This window comes from Sabethes cyaneus, chromosome 3 (assembly GCF_943734655.1).
Source record: "Sabethes cyaneus chromosome 3, idSabCyanKW18_F2, whole genome shotgun sequence".
In the NCBI taxonomy this organism is placed as follows: Eukaryota; Metazoa; Arthropoda; class Insecta; order Diptera; family Culicidae; genus Sabethes; species Sabethes cyaneus.
Window position 1 is genome coordinate 142,800,934 of NC_071355.1, and position 16,305 is coordinate 142,817,238.

At 37.7% G+C, this 16,305-nt stretch overlaps 1 protein-coding gene across 1 annotated transcript in view; it reads left to right on the plus strand.

Annotated features, from left to right (window-relative positions):
- The window catches only part of LOC128742334 (ras-GEF domain-containing family member 1B), an 88,845-nt gene that overhangs the window by 41,298 nt on the left and 31,242 nt on the right, over positions 1–16,305 (plus strand). Inside the window, exon 9 of the mRNA XM_053838665.1 lies at positions 13,066–13,229. Within this exon, the coding sequence (XP_053694640.1) occupies positions 13,066–13,229 (164 nt within the window). The remainder of the gene's footprint in view (positions 1–13,065; positions 13,230–16,305) is intronic.

Below are 16,305 nucleotides of genomic sequence, written 5' to 3' on the forward strand. Positions count from 1 at the left end.
ACCAAACTATGAATATACCTACGTCGAACCACTCATTAAAAATGGTAAAAGAATTAGATCCAGACAAAATCACTTTTTACTCAATTTGCCAGACGTTTACGAGCTTAACCAACCCTGCGAAAAACGAGACAACCTTTACATATGTAAGGACAACCAGATAAGTCAAGCAACAGAATGTATCCATCGACTAGTAAACGGAAAAAGAGCCAATTGTACGTACGAAAAAATTTATTCAAGCCAAGGAATTATCAAAAGGGTCGACGACGGAACAATTCTCATCAATAACGCAGTAGCAGAAGTACTATCAAACTGCAGCGACAATATTCAAGCTCTTAATGGATCATATTTGATCAATTTCCAACAATGTGCCCTACAAGTTAATGGCCAACGGTACATAAACGACGAAATCATAATCAAAACGCGCTCTTATCTTCCTACAACAGGTATACTAGCGAATGAAATGGACCTGATTGACACTTTGCCAATCGAATATCTCCAAAACATAACTCTGGACCAGAGGAAACGATTAGAAATGGTGGATCTAACCTCAAGAAGCTGGACATTTGGAACAACAGGACCGATTAGCATCTCTATGGTAATCTTATTGCCAATTCTTGGAAAAGTTCTTCTTTATTTCTACAGAAAACGGAAAACTAAGGTCAACATCCAGGTCACACGAAATGCGCTTCAGCCGAATGATCGTCAACACAGCCAATTGCTTCGAGGACAAAGCAACTTAAGCGGGGAAGAGTTAACACCCTTCTCAACCGGCATCACCGGATGAGACAATACCAACATAGATGATCTAGAGCAGGACCACCCAAGCCGATGATGTTCAACCGCGCCGACAACATTTGACCATGCCGACGACATCAAGCTGCAATGCCGCCCGAACTAGATTAAACAATTCCCGGACCGACGCAACAGGATGCATTTCACACCTGCACGCCAACGACGATAGATCCCATGCCGTACGCTAAGCAGGAGGAAAATAACATGAAACTAACCCCTAGATATAAGAGTGTTAGATTCTAAAAACTAACTCAGTTATAATTTCGACTCTAAAGAATAAAGTTCGGTCATTTCAAACTTAACCCTTTTTTAAAAACCTCTCCATCCGACTGCGGATGTAACTTAAATACTTCCATATTGATTGCATATCTCATCAAGTAAGGTTAATTTGCCCTTTTTCAATTGTCAACATACTAAATAAAAAGTATTCAAATAATATGATCGAAGGAATAATACACTGAGAAATATGAAACGGCTGTTGTTTGACTGAAAATTTGTATTGATTTTTGCGCGACAGGACGGAGTGCCTTTGCTATATCTATTAAGCTGTAATATTTCCGAATAAAATATCATCGGTTGCCCTCCTTCAAAACCCACGCTTCTAAGCCATAGAACACTATTAGATAAATACCATAAATACATACGATTTCATAGGGTGCGAAGGAGTTGCAAACGAGTACGTAGGGGAAATTTGTATAATGTGCGCCCCCTAAAAATAAATGGATATATCTCTGTCATGCTTCCTCAAATTAACATTAAAACTACGAGTGTATGTTGGTATTTGGGCTGAAAACCAATTGCAATTGTTTATTTCATTTAGTATTGTGGAATAAGGTAATCACAAATATTTAAAAAACTTTTTGTCCCTCCGGTGTTGGGCCACTGAAGGGGGGGGGGGGGCGAAAAAAAACAAAGAGAATTTTTTAATCGAGCAAAAAAAATATGGATTTTAGGCATTTTTATTTAAAGTTCAAATGTAAAAACCTAATCTATTCTTGCTTTTAATAAATACGTTGTTATTTTTCATGCAAAAATCTACGAACAAAAAGACAAAAACGAAAGAAAATTTTTTTGGCCAAGTTTCGGAAATTCCACTGTTTGAACTTCCATTTCTATTTCGTGACAGAAGCGTTAACTCAACTCGTACACTCATTTTTAGAGTATTTCAAGCTGTAGAGCTACAGACAATAGATAGATTTTATAAAAAAAAATTAACTCATATCCTACAAATTATTTTTTGCCCCCCGATTTTTCAACAAGACAGATTTTATTAAAAAAAATAAACTCATGTCCTACAAATTATTTTTTTGCCCCCCGATTTTTCAAGCCAATTTCCAAGATGAGGGTGACAAGAACTTTGAAATTGATTTGCAATGACCTAAATATGCTAGGAATTATTTAATAAAGGTACCTAAATGTTGTGTTTCTCGTCTGCGCGGGGTAAAATGCCCCACCTGCAGTATAATATGCACAATACAGTACTTTGAGTATTTCCACCAGTGACAGACCAACTCTATTTTGTAGAAAGCAAAACTATTTCCGTTGTTTTCAAAATATCATATTTTTATATAAAATAAACTTAGTTTCGGTCTTCTTCTTTTCTGTATGGGGCACATTATACTGCAGCTGTGGCATTTTGCACCGCGTAGTTGAATTACCTGGAATTTGGACGTTGCTAATAAGTTATTCCCAGCACGGTTACTCTACAATGCTAATTGAGTTGAATAATGGCAATGGCAAGGGGGCAAATTGCACCACCGCTAATGGGACATATTGGCCTGCTTTTACTTATTTCAAAAAATATTAAGTGCTAAGGTAAATCAAGCGTTTCATCTCGTTTTTTTGGCAGGAATGTCTTTTTGAAGCTCACTTAACGCAATCGAATCGCAACAACTGGTTATTTGCAGATTTTGGCAAGAAAATAGCTTATGAAAACAACGCAAAAAGTTACATCGGAAGCTGCTCAAAAACAAATTTATTTTTGTTTTGTTTTTACAGCATGTGACAACTGTCATACCTGCATAGTAGGCTGGTTCCATCAAACACTATGTTTTCTGGGTGGTTTTGCATTTTATTTTCGTTTGTTCCGGCAAACACAAAGGTGGGGGGGGGCAAATTTGCCAGCTGGGGCACGTTATACACAATTCTCCTAATTTATGCTGTAAAGCCTAGTTTCCAGTTGAAAAGAAAACAGCTCAAGAAAAAATCCTGCTGTTTTACCGAAGAAATTTCGACAACTGCAAGGAAAGCAACTATCTGTCATTTCTTTCCTGTGGTAATAATGTGTCGGATATTATTCCGTACGGAAAAGTGACATTTCAATTCACTTGCATGTAAAACTGCGCCATCTGAAGGTGAAATAATATTCCTTCGGAGGTGCATACTTCTAAAGAAATCGCAAACAGAAAATCGTTTTGTTTAGCATTTCTTGGCCTATCTTTTTGCCCATTTCTTTTCAGGTCGTTACTAGGCTTTAGCTGGAAACCTGCATTGATATTCGCAAACAAAAAGTTGGATTGAAAAAATGGAGTTCCGGTTGCTTTCATAAGATGGTTGAGGTCTTGCCTTACCGGCCGTAATTATGCGTCAAGATCGGATCGAAACAAGGCTTTACAATAAAACTTTTCGTTTGACAACATGAGTCAAAATTTTCCCAATAACATTCATGTTCAGATGAAATCCAGATTTGAATCTACTGTTTTATCCAACATGATGTGCAACTGGTAAAACAGGGGTGACATTGCGATTCTTGTTTCGAGTGATTTTGGTTCGTTTTACCTACGTTTTAACGTGGTTGAAACGAACCAAAATCATTCGAAACGAGAATCGCAATGTCGCCCCAGGTTGTAGAGCGGAAGCTGACTTTTCTGCTCCAGAGCTTGCATGTTCATCAACGCATTCATTTCCGGTTATACCCGAATGGCCAAAAACCCAGACCAGATGGCAAACGCCATTCAATGTGGTAGGCAACGATTGCTTTGGATTTTTAATCAGCCGCACAAAATACTTTTATTGTGGCCTGAATTAAAACAAATGTATGTATAGGGTGTTAGGTAATTCGATACAAATATTTCAGACGGTGATAGAGGACCACATTTGACAGAAAAAACCTTCCACGCATATCGATCATTACAGAGATATTGAACATTTTTAGTTTTCGGTTCTGTTTACCTTAAATTAGCTCCAGTACAAAAAGTATGCTAGCTAGCTCAATTCGGTGCCTTTTATTCGAAAGTTTAGAAAATTGTGTATTGAATAATGATCTTAAAATTCTTACTTCATGCAAAAATTTTTGAAATACGTCAATCTCAAGGCATTTTTTTAAATTTCTCCTTAAAACGCGTGATAAAGGTAAAGCTTTTTTCTACCAATTTGAAGCTGAAGAGCGGTACCTACAATTTGTTCTTTAACGTAAAATACCTATCTCATTTATCTTCGTTGCAATTTAATTTTAAACGCATAGTGTTCGGAGTTGAATTAGCATCTGAGAACTGTACGAATTCATACATCACGCATAGCACACTAGACCACCGCGTGCGTTTGGCACGATCTGATGCGTATGGAAAACAACAACGAACCAGACATCTCCGGTCTCTCTAAGACGTGTCATCTATGACGCTAGGGCATCGCTAATTGTTAAGCAACGACAGCCCAGCAGGAGTATGCAGGAGATTGAAGATTTTCCGACTATCGACTACCTAAAGTGTGTAAACACAAATCCAGTAGTGTTCAATTTGTTACACAGTGATTTTAATTCAGGAACTTTTACGACAACGCGCGGTCGATTCCGAGAAGGAACGTTGTTTTCCACGAGTCTTCGAGAAGGACAGCATCCCCAAGTGGTGTCAGGGATTGACCATGAAACCTTGAGGATTGTGGGAAATGATCTCAAGACAACTAGAAGCCAAGTTGCGCCATAGACTCGTGTCACACTGAAAGTTATGGAGCGTGCTGTACCGGGTAAAATTGCACACCACATCCACATTACAATTTATAAAAAACCCGAATTAATCCACCTAGCGGCGTGACCTAGCCTTTCTACTGCCACAATAATCATTATTTAATTTCTCAGGAACTTAATTGTAGATGTATCGATGTTATATTAGACTATATTTTTAAATATCCGTTCCGTATTCCTCAAAATCCTTATTTGCCAGTAAAATTCACAACGTATTGTGTAGAATAATTATATTTTCTTTCCTTGGGTGCGTAAATACATGTAAGCGTTATTTATGTTACTTGATGAACACCTTATTTAGTTTTATAATATTTATAGAAAAATAATGTAAACACAAAAGATAATTTTTACAGACTTGAATGAATATGTATAGAAAATTAGAAATTAACCCTCTAACGGGTCTACAGACGGCCTTAACTTTCGGGCTTCAGAGCCACATACGAAACTTGTTTTGAATTGACAATATGAAGTATTTCTTCATAGCAGATTTTTTGATATTTTGATATTAATACCATGCATTCAAAAGTTAGCATCTTTGAAAAACAAGAGTTCAGAAAAATTATTATTATATTTCGCTTTTGAAGAAAAAGGATATCTACAACAAAATTGTTGATCTCAAAATTTTACTATTAGTCTGCTTGGCTTCAATTTTGCAATATATCTGAATTAGAACAAAAACTGAATAGAGCATTAGATATGAAAAAGAGAAATGGAACTATTTCTTAGCTGACGCTCCTTCAGATAATTATTTTTGCATGAAAATCAAAGCTTAAGCTTCTTTTGAATGTACTTTCATGAAAAGATAGTCATTAGCTTGATCGCATCGTTTTTGCAATGTTAGAGGGTTTGGAAAACAAGATGAGGTCGAAAAATAGTGCCAAAGCTGCGCCATAAACATGCTTGAGAATGGGAAATACGATACGATCGTGATTCCCAGTGCTTGTCTTTTTTTGATTTATTTATTAAAACATGATACATGACATAAGACATCTGTCCTTTAAAATATCACTAACAGAAACAAATCTTATAAAATTTCTACCGTGCAACGTTTACTTCCTATTTTTCATATAACATTTCTAAGCTCTTGTATCTATTGATTGAAAAGAGCATCTATTGTTGCGCAGAATTTGTTTGGAGTTTGTACAAATTTATTTGGAAAAATGAACTCACTAGTATTTTTGATCCTGTACACCACTATACCTACATGCTTAAATAAACTGCTTTTCTTCGCTTTTTGCTTTTCTTGTACAATTGTGAGTAACAACAAGTGAAGAAAATGACAATTGAAATCTGAAATCAAAGAAAAGAAAAAACTTTTCGATTGAATCCCACTATTTAATATTTATTTGCAACAGATACGTAGTTCACCTACGACGTGCAGGCTTCATCAGTGTCTTATTTCAAAGCGTATACGTATCCGTCGCGAATAAATATTAAATAGTGGAATTTAGTCGGTAAAAGTTTTTTGTTTTCTTTAATTTCAGAGTTCGTATTCCACTAAGAGGCTTCAAAAACTTCAGACAATTGACATGTTTCTCACTTTTCTTGAATTTCATTGCAAATTTTAAAATTGCAAATTGTCATCACATACATACATACGTACATACATACACACATACATACATACATACATACATACATACATACACACTTAAATCACACACATCTCATACATTGAATACAATCAACATTTGATTGATATGTTTTGATTTCACACGTTTTAACGATTTAGTATACGGTGCTTAAGTGTTAAAGTTTGAATAACTTTTGAATGAAGCGTCTGATTTTAAATAACTCGGTTTCGTTTGATAGATCTTAGCAGTAATTTTCAAATAATAATAAAATGTGATGTTTTTCATTAAATTAATGCTTATATGTTACATAAATATGTTTTAAATACTATTTTTTCACATTTCTTTATGTAACTTTCAAACTACAAGTCCAATCGTCATGAAATTTGGAAGTTAAGGGTTTGCAAGGCTCCTCTTTCATATGCAATCAATTTTGTTCAAATCGGTTAAGAGACCTATGAGATAATGAAGTCCCATATTTTTCGTATTTTTATACATAACTTTTGAACTAAAAGTCCGATCAGTATGAAATTCAATAGCGACCAATGGGACACCTAGACCGTTCATTTGACACTAAGAACATTAAAATCGGTTTAGCCATCTCCGAGAAAAGTGAGTGAGATTAAAAGCGTCACATACACACACACACATACACACACACACACACACACACACACACATACATACACACACAGAAAATGCTCAGTTTTCGAAACTGAGTCGAATGGTATATAACATTCGGTCCGCAGGACCTTCTTTCCATTTCCGGTTTTCCAAGTGATTTCTATACCTTTATACTATATATTTATATAGTAGAAAGGCAAAACGTATTCTATAAACGTTGTACACACTTAAATAAAAGCACCGTCCTCGGCAACATTTTGCCGAAATCTCAACAGCCGACCGTTCGGTAAAATTTTTTATGTTGCCAAACGTTACTAAAGATCTGTAAACGTCGATATACACCATCGACATTTTTACCGAATGTTCGGTTGTTGAGATTTCGGCAAAATTTTGACGAACTCGGTGCTATTTTTTAAGTGTGTAGAAACACATTCGTATTGCCACAAAGTAAACTATGTTGCACATAAATCGTGAATCTCGAATGACCTTTGTTACAATCTCTAGTTTTGCAAGTTTCTGAGGAGTTCATGGGCGGTTTAAGATACAAATTTTCCTCACAGTAAAGTAGAAAACAACTCCCCCCATTGCATAGCCTGATAAAATAAAGCGGATAGCACTAAAATAATTGCCATGATTATATAACATTTCGTCGAATACCATTTTGCGGAACACCACTTCTCGGTTGACCATAACGCAGAATATAGAGTTTCGGGGAATACCATTTCGCGAAAAACCTTACGCGGGATGTACCCTGAATCATCTAGTGTTACTATTGATAGTTTTTGGTGGTCTTGTTATTGAGTAATGTTTTATGGAACAGTCTGAAATTTCTCTAGTTTGATTAGTTTTTAAGTTACGCAAAAATTTCTGTTTTATTTGTGTGAGAGTCCTTATCCCCCTACCACAGGGGAGAGGGGTCTAAAACCATCATTAAAAAATGCTGCCTCCAAATGCCAAAATTTGCAGAAATTTGTATTTCATTTGTATGGGACCGGGGGGAGGCGTCTCTGACCATAATAAGAACCTTTCACAAATTGTGTCCATAGCACGCGGTGATCTAGTGTGCTATGCATGAAGTATAAATTCATGCAGTTTTCAGATACTCATTCAACACTCAATACGATACGTTTAAAATTAAATTGCAACGAAATTTAAAAAGATTAACAGCAATTAACTTGATCACGCTTTTTCAGGAGAAATTTGATGAAAACGCCTTGAAAAATACTTATTTCAAAGCATTTTGCTTCTGAACAGACAAACTTCGCAGCCGGCTGTTAGAGTACAGGAAAATTACGGGGCCAGTGCAACGATCCTACTGACTCTATCTAGCAAGCACTGCCTAGCCGAGATTCGAAAATACGACGATTGGCTTGTTAGACCACCATCGTACCTCGTAAGCTAACTGGGCAAACTGCCAGGCTTCTTGAAACTATTACATTATGAGATGACGCTGCAGGCGTTTTCCTTTTAATAAGCAGCATTCTGACGACAATGGAAGTGACGCTTCCAAGCCAACAAAACTTATGAGATGTTGAAGGGTAGAATTTTTTAGGAATTTGAATAACAGTTGGAAATGTCACTTTTCGGACGATAAACAGATGATGAACGCAGCGAAAATTACATCTGGTGCTGCATTGTGCGAATTATTCTTTTACACGCGCACTAGCATTAGACCAAATGATCCAATGATCCAGCTAATGTTGGCTTCATTTATTTTGTTCACAAACGACAAAGTTGCCACCGGGTGGTGTAGAGGTTTAATAAACTGTTAAGGTGAAATTAGTCGTCATCGATTCTAGAAGAATTCTGCCAATTCTAAAAGTAGTTTTTTTGTTTGAAACAAAAATTCTGTTCATGAAAATATATTCGCTGTGTTCAGATTGGCAAGAAGAATACAGTATTTACATTTTTACAAACAGAACCCCGCTTTTGACCCCAAAAACTGCTTCCGAAATTGGGCTCTCCGACGAAAAGTTAATGACTGCTAGTTTCCCGTTAATAAAGCAAATTTATTATGGTTACTTATTTTACCACAATAGAAGGCTATCATTCTATTAATATGGACACGCCCCCAGGCCAAACAGATTTATTGCTGCTATTAATAAGGATATTAGAGTTCGACACCGAATTTTTGTTACGTAAGGTCATATTGCTGTATTGTAGTACTTTTTAGCTTACAAATGAAAATTCGTTAAAGCAAAGTGTTAGTTGCAGAAAGGAAGTTATTATCAAACGGCTTTCATGTTACAGCAAGCAAGCAGAATGATTTAGCTTGAAATCGAAATTGACAAATTGAATATATTTATTTTATTAAAGCAACTAGTTTTCAATAATTTCAAAATTTCGATGGCACGCTGATTTTATCCACCTATTAAAGCAACATGCACGATAAAATTTATTGCGCATATGCTGCACGATTGATTTAACTTTTTACCCGAGCAAGTTTTATGCTTTATAGCATTGTAGAACAACGAGAAAAACTTCATTAAATTATTGCGGTGGTTGTCAAGCAGCGTAAAGCATAATCTGTTTTATTGCTGCTTTTAGCAGAGCATGACAAGGTTACTTGAACTTATAACCTGATTCTTCGTCGTCGTTGTCAGTAGAATAGAACCGGAGTGGCTCGTGCTACCTCAAACAGTCGTCAATGTTCGTCCACAGAAGTCACAAATCACTTTAGATCTGGGCGAGCCATCTTGAAGCCCCCTGTTTCTGGTGCCGGTAGAGTTATTGAAGAGAATTGAGAATGGTTATTGAACAGAAGAGGTGGGGTTATTGAAGAGTGCACCACTTTGTCGGAAGGCAGTTTTATAGTGGCCATCAAAACGGGGCCACTACTGACACGAAGGCTTTAAATATTAGAACTTTAGTACTTTATTGTTTGAAAATGGTAAAAAAATGAGAACTGCACTTTAAATACCCCGAAACAGTGGAACCCTCGTTCGCTAAGGGCCCCAAGAATTTAAAAAGTTGAATTTTTAACAAACCTTCAGATCTACAGTGTGACACATATGTACTCGAACAAAAACAAAGTCATATATTTTTGTAATTAAAGGCTGAATTTCGAACTTTACATTTAGAAGTTGTTTACCCGTAGATACAGAACGCAACAAACAAACATTGCTCTATTTGCTCGCCTTTTGCCTGGGTAACACGCTTCAAGCGCCTTTTAATAACTAACTTAAATTCATCCAAATTATGATATTTATAATCCTTGAGCTTCTGCTGCATGTATCCCATCCCATGTCTTCACAAGATTTTCAGTGTGGCTGGAGTTCCATCCTGATGAAAGCCGTAGTCTTCTTCAACATACATTCCCCGAACGTAAGGTATCAAATTTTGTTCTAAGACAATTTCCAAAATACTATTTGCATTAACTTTCACACCCTTGTCAATAAATACAAGAGGAAGTTTCCCTTTCTTTTGTTACGTACGGACTTGGTGGTGGTGGGGCCACACTATACTCACCAACTTTTACAGGGTCGTTTCACGGGGTCTCCGGGAGATTTTTCTTGGGCAAACTTTCAACCCTTTTGTACGTCTGGTCACTGGGCGTGTGCGAAGCTAACTTTTAAATATTACGTAGAGAACAACTGAACCTAATGGACTTTCATAAACATTTTTGATGACACAAAACATCTTGGTTAGGCAGACCATACACTTTTTTTATTTCTTTTGATAGGGGAGGGGGGGAACTTTGCATGCATCAACGACGCTTACTTGTAGCACTTTTTTTATTTGGTATATCACTGTTCGATATCGTTGCGGCCGGGACGAACGGTGGTCGACTGGCAGCAGGCAGGAACCAGGAACGGGACCGGAACTGACGACTGGAACGGGAACTGGCAATCACGACGGCAGGAATGACGGAAACGGGTCTAACGATGGGCACTGGCACTGAGCAGGCACGGGCACTGACGGCACTTGCAAGCCGTATTGAGGGCGGCCACTCGGCCGTGTAACGGGTGGCCTAGCGTTTCGGGTCCGGGAGTGGTAACATGCGCACTATACACCTTCGCGAGCGACTTCGTACTGTCGATTGGGGTTTATAACGTTTTTCGCGGTCGGGGCAATCCCTAAAGCACCAGTCCCCGGTTTAGTCTCACTCAGCGTCCAAAATGGCGGCCACCAACCTAATGTCGCACTCGCGGGATAACTGCAGTTTTATTCTTCTTGGGACTGGGCTTTCTAACGGGAACACTACACTTACCCAATCGACTGATCCGGCCAGGAATTAACATTCGTGTAGATCTTCTGGCGGATCGTGCTACGGATTTACAAATCCCACTAACTGTTCTGGCTGAAACGCGGTTCAAAATGACGGAATGACGCTGCCGCTGATCTTCACTTCCACGGACCTATTTTTATCAAGTAAAAAAGACTTCGTTTGCGCCATCGTGCCGCTTTTTATACCCTCTTGCGGTCATTGGTATTCGTGATCGCTCCTCTCGATGACTCTGCAACTTTGCGACTTTGGTATCGTAGTACTTTCCGTGCTTTGGAACGTCCATGACCGAAACCGACCACAACCGATCATTTTAAGCATGATGCGGTGTTTGAAGAACAAATAACTTCTCACCAGAATAGATCACTTCTGAAACACCGTGCCGACAGAGCAGCAGTTTACATCTTTCCTGCCGTTTTTGTTTTGTTGCTCCCGTTAATCCATGGATTTTACCTTTTTTGAATGGTTTCATTTCCAGATCCATTTGCAAAATTCGAGGGAGAGTTTTCCTTTTGATATTCAGCTGAACTGCCATCTTCCGTGCGGACGGGAATGGCGGACGAATTCATTCTGCAGTTCCAACACTACATTTTCTTCCGTTTTTATATGGTTTTACACAGAACTCGTCTCGACAATTCTGTTTAGTGTAAAGTATACAAATTCTCTTTTTATGCCGTGATGCTTGAGGTCACGAAAAATTGTGCCGCATGTGATGTAGCACCGTTTAACAATTTATTTATTATCAACGACCGTAACTCAAACTCTGGTACGTGCATACCGTAGTATCTCATTCTCATACGAAAATGAAACTACGTCAAGTAATTCTTAAGTCACGATGCCACACATACATGGTCTTAGTTTGATTGTATATACCGCTACAAGCGTAACATGATTTTTGTTCGAATATATATGTGTCACACTGTATATCAGGTGATATTTCCAAAATTTGCTTTGAAATAGCTGACGAATGGTATGGTTTTGTAAAGAAGAAGAATAGGGCTTTCAAATGTAGTAATTTTTTATGGTGGCCATATTAGATTTGGTCGCCATATTGCATTTTAACAAAAATCGCCGTTTTCGCCATAATCCACTCAACCGATTTTCATTTTAAGATCACCACACACCTTGGCGAAGGTGTCCACTGTTTCGATGTATTAAAAGTGTAATTCTTATTTTTTACCATTTTCAACCAATCAAGAACAAAAGATTCAATATTTAAAGACCCGTTTCAATAATAATTACTCATATGAAAAACTCAATACATCTGTACCTAGATTTGAATCATTTTACTTTTCGCATAATATTCTGACAACGGAATTTTTTAAGCATGCCGAACTACATGAATTTGGCCTGAGTACACTTGCATAAAATCTAATCGACCCAAAAAGTGTTGATACATCCAAACGTAAAAATGTATTTGGTCTGCAAATTTTTGAATTATGTCCACTGTGGCAAGCGGTACAGACTATTATAGGACAATGTCAACTGAACGCTTATCGCCATTCGCACTAGAAGCGTTGTGCGTAGAATCGCGTTGCTGTATCCTAATTCTCACGAAACCCTTGCCGGTAGTTGCATTATGTCAACGTTCTAAGGCTAGATAAAGGCAGCAACGCTGTTCAATAACCGAACTCGCTGATGTGCACTGTGTCACAAATAGCCAACGGATATTGAACGTGCTGGTGTATATTTTATCACGGCTCGAGGAAGCCTCCAAGCGCGCGGCTTTTGTTTCGCAGTTGGAAATTCGCCCATTACTCCGTTCCGTTACCCGTTGTGGCATACAGTTATGAGTACCGGATTTGCAGTGCGGCAAATCCTTGAACCAGATCAATAGTTAATTTCCATGCACTTTCGAGATTCATTTTTGCTCTTGTATCCACTTTCATCTACAGTCTCCCCAACGGGCACATAAATATTGCTGCGTTCGACAGATTGGCCGCAATTGTCGGCGCCTTCACGAGGCACATGTGCCAGGTCAATCAAACACTGCCGGAGGTTGGAGAATTTGCACATCTTTGCCGTTATATGCAATCATGCCGACTATTGAGCGAAACAGGTGAGTGTGAAAACTGCAAATTCTATATTCGTATAACTATGTTACGAAGTTATAGAAGGGAAATACAGAAATATCAATGGTAATTTATTTTTTAGTTGAATTTACATGTATTTTATTATTATTTTTTATTCTACAACACCATCGAATAGCTAAAAACCGAAAAATATTCTTCTTACTAGTATTATTCCAAAAATATTCTGAAACGTCTCTATCAGTCAGCTTGTCGCTCATCTATTATATAAACAGACACACTAGCAGCATTCACTCCACATCAAAATTATACCATATGAAATTCATCAGGTATGCGATCTGACACTGGTCATCAATATAGAAATTTAGATTTCGTAACAGCATCGTAATGCTATTGCTGTAATATATAAAAGCCAGTGTATGTTTGTGTGTATGCATCGCCATAACTCCGGAAGCCCCGGTTTTTTTTATCAAACTTATCGTACATGTTCCTTGACATAAGGGAATCTGCATAAGAAGATAAACAAAGGTGGGGGATTTTTTAAAAAATGAAATTTCTCCATTCAGTTTTTTTGACGTAGGACTACGTCTTACGGCAAGTTTTGAGATAGGGTGTCATTCCAAAAAATCGAAAAATGCGAGCGTCACGAAAAATGAAAGGTTTTGAGTGCTAATAGCTCAGTGGTTTTTCGATCGATTTTCAATATTCTTACACCAATCGATCAGAAAATCTTCTAAGAATTGACCCAAATGAAGAAAAGTATGGATTCTTGATGTTGAACTATTGAAAAATTGAAAATAATGAGCCTATGTTTTACCAGAATTCTCGCTTCGTGATTGGTTGGAAGATTTTTTGCGATGATCTAAACCTATACCAATTTGATATCTGTGCTTGGGAAGTACGCCAAAACAAGTGACCAAGTTTCCTCATTTCAACAAGATTTCTTAACACCGCGGTTAAACCTAGACTATTTTGATGTCCTTGCTTGGGAAGTACGCCAGAAAGAGTGACAAAGCCCCCTCGTGCCAACAGATTTCTTACGAACGCGATTAAACCTAGTCCAATTTGATGTCTGTGTTAGGGAAGTGTTCCAGAAAAAATGACACAAGTTCATTGTCCCAACAGATCGCAAATTCTTTACTGCGAGACGATTAAACCTCGGCGAATGTAATATCTGTGTTGGAAAAATGTGCTACAGCTGTATTGTTCGGTTATAATACGACTCTGTAAGAAGGTGAAATTAGTCATCATCGATTCTGCCAATTTCAAAAGCAGTTTTTTTTTATTGAAACAAAAATTCGGTTTATGAAAATATATTCGCTGTGTTCAGATTGGCAAGAAGAATGCAGTATATACATTTTTATAAACACAATCCCGCTTTTGGGCCGAAAAACTGCTTCCGAAATTGGGCTTTCCGACGAAAAGTCAATGACTGCTAGTTTCCCGTGAATACGCATGCTTACCGTTTCATTAGAAGTGTATTGAAAAAATGTGCTGTTGATAAAATAGGATTGAATTGGTAAAATCCCTTCAACGTGGGGAACCATGGGTAATAAAAACAATCTTTAATTTCAGTAAGGTAGCAGGAAAGCAATAGTTTGTGTTCTTGATTTTGTTAAATTGTTTTCAAATGCACGTAATGCACGAACGTATGCAATGTTACTACTTTGATAAATGTTACATACAACGCATGTAGCATGTATATATATTGCATATAGCATGTATACATGAAGAATCGAATGATTACAAGCATGAATACATGCTACTATCACTACAAAGAGACTTACGTAGTCCTGCGTCACCTATATGTGCGGTCGTGTCTTGTACACAACCCCTCTGATTTTTTCTTTTTTAACCACCCTCTCCCAATTAGGAAATAGAAAAATCGATGACAAAAGCAACCAACCTGATATCTGGCTCGATGTCGCTATAGTTATATTCCAGGCGTGAGAAGCAAAGGACGAAACAACCGATTTCGACGATAGAATCCCATAATACGCTGTAATTTTCTAATAACGTTATTGGGACTCATTTTTTAGTGATTTAACACTAACTTGAACCAAATACTTGGTGTAAAGAAGTGAAATTTATTTTTTGGATTTTTTAAACTTTACGTTTTTGAAGCTCACTGACTCTTACTTGGACTCATACATTTAATTTCATCATAATTGAACGACGGTTTCCGGCCGCAACCGGAACAGTTAATTGCAATTTAAACTTTAACAAATGCATTCCAACATCACTATCAGAACGCTTGGGTAACTATTAAGTACACGGAAGCTTATTACTATACTTTGGATGTGCAAAGCGGATATCCACGCGGATTCGCGGAACTCGCTCCGGCGCAACCTCAAACTCCATCGCTTCCCACGTCTGCCTTCAATAGCGGCACCGCATCGCTTGTCATGGTAAACCTTGGTGGATGGAAAAACGTTGGGATTGCGTCTGACTGCTGCTAGTCGTACCGCATCCATTGCTTATATGTACATAAACTATGCAACGGGTGCTAACATATTAATGGGTCCCTCGAGTTCTTCCGTTTCAACAGAGCAGTAACCAAAATCTGGATTAATTTTGTTTTGGTTTTCAGTCTTTTGGTGAATAATCACAGTGCTCTGAAAAACGATCCGAGCGGCTTCAGATCAATACTAGAAGCTTTTTACCTATGTTGAACCACCAGCTGAGGACATAAATCTGATCCACGCCAGCGTCCCAGTAATAAGCGCTTTACAGACGGTTCGACAAGCAGCGCGCTGTACCTATATAAGTTATTCGTATGCGTGTAGTTCGTATTCTCCTTGTACTTAAAAATAGCTGTAAAATGCTATCTAAAGCATGAAGGTATAAGTTGAAGTTGCAATATAACGTCACGGCAATAAATTTTTATTGACCAGAGTTGTTTAATCGGCATTTTTATCTAGCAATTTTCAACCAAAAATATTTTTCCTCCATGGATCTCTGTTCTCTGTGACTATCTATTAACCGTCTTCTGTTTCATTATCCAATTTTTTTATGAAAAACAGAGGTGAAACAGGCCACAATTTAATACATAAAAACATTACATTACATACTTACGTATCCTGCTACCAACTACGCAGTGTTGCC